This window comes from Pelobates fuscus, chromosome 13, assembly GCF_036172605.1.
Source record: "Pelobates fuscus isolate aPelFus1 chromosome 13, aPelFus1.pri, whole genome shotgun sequence".
NCBI classification, from domain to species: domain Eukaryota; kingdom Metazoa; phylum Chordata; class Amphibia; order Anura; family Pelobatidae; genus Pelobates; species Pelobates fuscus.
This window is the reverse complement of record NC_086329.1, coordinates 25,504,425-25,510,424: the sequence shown is the minus strand read 5'-3', so window position 1 is coordinate 25,510,424 and position 6,000 is coordinate 25,504,425. Positions and strand designations below refer to the sequence as shown.

General features: G+C 41.1%; 1 protein-coding gene across 1 annotated transcript in view; it reads left to right on the top strand.

Annotated features, from left to right (window-relative positions):
- Positions 1-256: 256 nt before the first annotated feature.
- Positions 257-6,000, top strand: part of SNX6 (sorting nexin 6) — a 47,593-nt gene continuing 41,849 nt past the window's right edge. The window contains exons 1-2 of the mRNA XM_063439703.1: positions 257-363; positions 472-522. Coding sequence (XP_063295773.1) covers positions 358-363; positions 472-522 — 57 coding nt within the window. The 5' untranslated portion in view covers positions 257-357. The remainder of the gene's footprint in view (positions 364-471; positions 523-6,000) is intronic.

The following is a 6,000-nucleotide window of genomic DNA, read 5'->3' as shown; positions in this document are numbered from 1 at the left end:
TTTTTTGTTTGTTTGTTTGTTTTACTATGCCAAGGGACTGGTCATTTCCATAAAGCTTCCACAGTCAGACACAGACATGCCGAGACATTTATTTATGAATAAAAATGGAGATCAGAATAGCGAGCCAATAACATCAATGAGTTACATGCATTTCCGCCCCTAACAAAGATGGCCGACACCAACCCTCTCCTGTGTCACGTGCCCTCACTAGAGCCCTCCAGTACTGGCAGAAGCTGTCACCTGACTCCCCCTACAGGTCCTGGCTGCGTTACTGTCACGTGTCCCGACTGCCTTCCCTCCACCCCCCTTGTATATCGGTCGGAGCCCGTCCCCTGCCTAGCAGTGACCGTCTCAGCCATGATGGTAAGTAGTGCTAGGTGGTAGGTGGCCCCCTTTACCCACAGTCTGGGCAGGGGGCTGCAGTCACAGGTACCCCCCCTGGCTGACCATTGTGTTCTCTCTATTACACAGCAGGAAGGCCTGGATGACGGACCCGACTTCCTGTCCGAGGAAGACAGAGCGGTGAGTGCCTACTTAGCTCCTCACACATTATATGGGGGTGGGGGTCTTCAGCTGCTGGATCACAGTCCCAGGAATGCAGGGATCAATCAAATGCCCACCCCCCATGATATAAAACTACAACTCCCATGATGCTTTGCCAGTCTCAAGGTTGGCAGAGCATCATGGGAGTTGTAGTTTTTAAACTGCAATATGGGGGGGTAGAGGGGTCCTACCTTATGTTGCTTTAATGCATCAGGTAAGGCTCCAATTGCATAGCAGTGGGGGCCCTAAGAGTATTTTTTACAAGCTTGATATTAAACACCTTTTAAGCATTATATGTTTTAAGAATATTATAATTGAACCCTCCTTGACATAATAGTTAAAGCGTTTCACATTATAATTATTATTATTATTAGAATACAGATTGCTAGGCAACTTTTTTGGTACTTCAGATGTCGTGGACTACATCTCTCATAATGCTGGCAATTCATCAGGGAGATGTAGTCAACGAAATCTGGAGTGCCGAAGGTTGGCTACCCTTGGAATCGAGTAACGCAGTGATGGGTAGTATTGGGCACCCCAGCAGGTGCTGTTCTGTTTCTTGTCGAACCATTTGGCATTATGTGCATCATGAAAAAAAATATTCTGCAGCTACTGTAGTGCTAAACCTTAGCCATCATTGTATTGTGTGGGGATTCTGGAGCATATATCTTTTAACTTTAGAGTATTGTAAATGTTGCCTTTGCAGAGAAAGGGTAGTGTTTACATTGCTGCCACTCCGACAATCACTAGGGAGAGTTCCTGGACTAGGTCCTGCAATCTTTGCAGAACATACCTTCAGTGTCTCCGTGCTCTACATGGGGATGCTGAATGCACTCACCCCTCCCAAAATCAATTATTTCTGTCAGGGAGGTAATCTAAATATTGACTGTAGCACTATAGTATTCAAAATACATGCTTACAAGTTGTTGTTTTTTAATGCGTTATATGGATAATACGTTAAAAAGATGCAAAGCTAAAATTATAATAGAAAAATTCCAACCTTTTAATGGTTCTATATGTGCAGAAACTGCAAAATCATCTCCCCTACCAGTAAGAACCTCCACCAGTGGTGGGCCTCTCTGCCTGTGGTGTTGGATCTTGTATCATAAACACACTGCCAAACAGGGGTTTATTGACAATTTATTTAGGCCCCAGCCAGCAGTTCCACTCACCACAGAGGATAAATAGAACCTCCGAATGATCTGATGGCAGCTATACCTGTGTTGATGCTGTTGGTATTTTGACTGTTCTTTTCTCTGTTTACTAACTGGCGCAGCGCACAGTGTTTCTTCAAACCACTGACCATGCGTGTCTGCAGCTGTGGCATTAGCTTTCATTCAACATCAGGGAGGGGAAGTGTGGATTTGAATGATGTTCGCTCACGCAGTATGCCCAGGAGATGCATAATTTGGCACAGACAGTGATGGAAACCTAGCTTTATCCTCTGATGTACTGAATGTGCAAAGAGAAACCTATAACGTGTGCAAGGAGCGTAAGTTGTTATGGTGCGAGGAGTGACCGTTGGACATAATAGAGGGCTGCATTGCTGAGAGTCTTGTTTGCCGAAGGAAACATGCATTTGTAAAAGTCAGCGTCTACATTACAGGAAGTACAGAGTGAGACAGACTCCCTGCTGTCATGTAATTGTATTATATTTTTCACTAAACTAGGAATTGTGGGGGATTGGCAAGGTCATTTCCAAATCTTACACAAAACTAGCAGAGCTGGAAAAATATCGGTGTTGGAGAATTCTCATTTTTTTTTTTTTAGCTTACAATTTGCAATTCTTTAGTCAAATCTCCGTACTTTTTGGTTTTGTGATTAAGCTCATAATTCCTATATATTTGTGTTTTGCCTTCTTTAAAAAAAAAACAAAAACAGAAATCATTAAATATTTAAGTAATTTACAAAAATAAAAATAATGCTGGTCTAATAAAATGCATGCTTAATCTTGTTCTAAAAGTTGAATTTGTATTGTTTGTGTATACTGTCTGATTTAAAGGGACACTATAGTCACCAGAACCAATGCAGCTTAATGTAGTGGTTCTGGTGTCTAAAGCTTGTCCCTGCAGTCTTAGCACTGTAAACATTGCCGTTTCGGAGAAAAGGCAGTGTTTACCTTGTTGCCTAGCTACACCTTTAGTGGCAGTCACTCTTCATGGAGACACTGAACCTTCCTCATATGAGGAGATGCTGATTTGCCATGGTGGCATTTAGCTCCGCCCTCTGTTAATCCAGCCAATCCAATGCTTTCCCATGGGAATGCATTGTGATTGACTGAGATCATCACTTCTGATGATGTCAGCCAAGGAGGCAGACCCAGCACCAGCAGACTGGAAAAAAGGTAAGATATTACTATATTTGGGGATCTGTATAGTGTTTGTAACACTATAGGTTCAGGAATACATGTTTGTGTTCCTGACCTTATAGTGTTCGTTTAAAAGTTTGTTTGCTGTGTTAGGGGTAGATTATTGCTATGTTGCCTATATTCTGTGAAGTAATATGGTCCTGCCTGTGGTGTATAGTACGGTTGGCCAAAAGTTAGTTCACCAGATAGAAGTAGACCTCTCGTCATGCTGTGGCTCTTGAAAATGGCAAAGCATAAGGAGTAGTTGACAGCTATCCTTGGTTTATAGACTATCTACTTTTTACTGTTAGTAATAGCTTTAGGTAAACTATGCTGAATATGTCTAAAATGTTTAGAGATTTTTCACTGAACCAGTTATTCAAAACTTTTTATAGTAAATTGTTATGGGGAGACTCCATGCGCATTCAAGTTTGCAACCAGAAAAATCGCCCGGTCCTTTTCTGTATCAAAATCACCTACGTGCTATTACCTTGATGATCCATTCTTCAATGCTATACCTAGCTTAGGACTCATTTTTCGTGCTAATATTTTGTGAAATTCCCTCATTAGATTCTTCCTAAACTCAAGAGTGTCCAATGTGCTAGTGTTTGGCCTGTAAACAATGTATTATTGAGCTGTTGCCTAGATAAGAAAACATGTCTGTTCCGATCAGTAGGAACCTAGGTTTATGTTTGAACCCTGGGGTGAAAATCCACTGCTATAACGCATACTGCTGCTCTCTCTTCGAAATCTCTTGGTGGATCCAGGTGATCTAATTGGAATTAGAGGATATGTAGTGCGGAATAACACACACGACACAAGACGTTTCATACATACATTATATCACTGTACAAGTTAAAGGACAATCTATGCTACCTATCCACTGTAGCTCACTGTAGTGATTATGGTTCTATTAGTATACAGTATGCATACTATCCCTCCTTTTTCTCGTCAAACAGTTTTGGAGTGATTAGGCAAAAATCACGACTTTTGCGTGATCTAGTGCTATTCCAACTAAACTGGATATGAGTAATAGGGTGAGAACAGTGGGAGATTTCTTTATTATTTTATTTTCTTATTTATATAGCGCCAGCAAATTCTGTAGCGCTGTACAATAAAATATTTCTTTTCAGTTGTATTGATTTTTTTTTTTTACATTCTATTTTTTACCATGTAGAATAGATTGTGATTTTTAGCTATTTTCCCGGGATGCACAGACAGTACAGCCTAGTTTCAAGGTTACATATTTGACATACAAAAACATATTTGTTAACCGTCGGCAGTTAATATATTACGTTTGGTTTTTATTAGAGCAATTTTATTTCAAAGATTGGAGGTTATTTTCTGGTAGATTATGCCATAGTCCAGATACCATCGTGTCTCACATGGCTACCCTTGTAGGAGGAAGATGATGGTGAGCTACTCGCCTCCAGCTCTTTTTTTCCAATGTTGTCTATACTAATTTGTCTACTGGTCATCATTCTTGAACTGCTAGGCATCTGTTGCATTTGCATGAAAAATGTCCTTTCCTATCCGCTTGGGGGAAAAAGCCAAGGTTTAGCCTTGCCCCAAAGACATACATATCACACCCTTATGAATATCTTTAAAACACAGTGGTATTTCAGTGAATTTACGGTATACCGTAAATATTAAAGATATAAGACACTTCACTGGCCAAATACAAATTAATAAAATGCACTTTTTAGTAGATATACCCCAAACGAAAACGTGCATGTATTTAATTATGCATTTTTTCATTAGGAGTTAATCTAAAAACAGCTTGCAAAACCTGCAGTTCTGTTGTCTGCTGCCTTTGCAAACCTTCCCCTTTTAACCCCGCCCAGACTTTCTGTGGCTGTCCAATCACAGACTTCCTACTGCAGCTCAGTGAGAAGTCTCTGCAAGGCAGGTGCTCTGGGCAATTGCTGCCTCTTGCGTTCCGCTTAAATTAGCTAACCAAACCAGGAAATAACATTACCTGTTGTCTGATTGAAAGCCAAGGGGTGTAACCAGGTTATTGTATAAAAGTGTCCATTTCTATAGAACTCTGCACTTTTTGCAAAATGAAGAATAGAGAACACATTCTTTACACATAAAGCTAAAGTTGTTGAGGGATTTGGATTGTCCCTTTTAATAGCAATTATGAATGGCAGGTTCATTTTAAAAATCCTGCACTATTTTTATTTGACACTTTTGTGTGAAGGAAATCCATTTCAATTCCCAATATGTTTAGTGCTAGTAAAAGTACTTGGGGCCCCCTGATCTGGGGTATCCTCAAAACTGGATATGTCCCTTCTCCTACTGTCAACCTACCTTGCAGTGGATGCCATACCAGGGAAATGGTTTATAAACCCCAATGTTATTGACATTCCTGCATTTTGAGCATCAGTTTTGTTCAACCTGGATGACATTCATTGGCTGAGAGTCCCAAGCTAATAAACACCCAGCACTCTCAGCCAAACACCGCTTTCCAGGTTGTAATCTCATTATTAAAAATTGTAAAAATAAATGGACATTGATAATACAGGGGTGTTATTGCTGCACTATGCGTGTTGTTGCTGAGGGGCCCCATTTACATCAGGCCACTCCTAAGTAGTTTGAAGTAAAACCGTTAAATGGCGCCCAGAGACAAAGCTGTAGTGGTTGTGTTGCTTTGAGTGCTCCCATTTAAAAAAAAAAAAAAAAGTTATTTAAAGCACCGTGACCACCTTCATTGATTTGAAGTGGCTCTTACAGAGTTTAACTCCTTTGCCATCTTTGGAGCAACTCAACCCCCGGCACGTCATACGCCAATTCGGAACACGTTCCGGCCTGGATCTTGTCCGTTCTGTGCCTGTATCTAAGCACAGAGTTACATTCATTGGTGAGTGTGGTCATCTGACGCTCTCCGCCAAAGAACGGCTGGTGGGGTCAGCCTCTTGCTTCTTCAGATCTGCAGAATCCAGATACACGTCACAGCCTGTAAGAAAGGAGCCTCGGCGCCTGGCTTAACCCCTTAAGGACCAAACTTCTGTAATAATAGGGAATCATGACATATCACACATGTCATGTGTCCTTAAGGGGTTAATCAGGTCCCAATGGCATACCACTGCAAAACAGTTTGCCCCGTT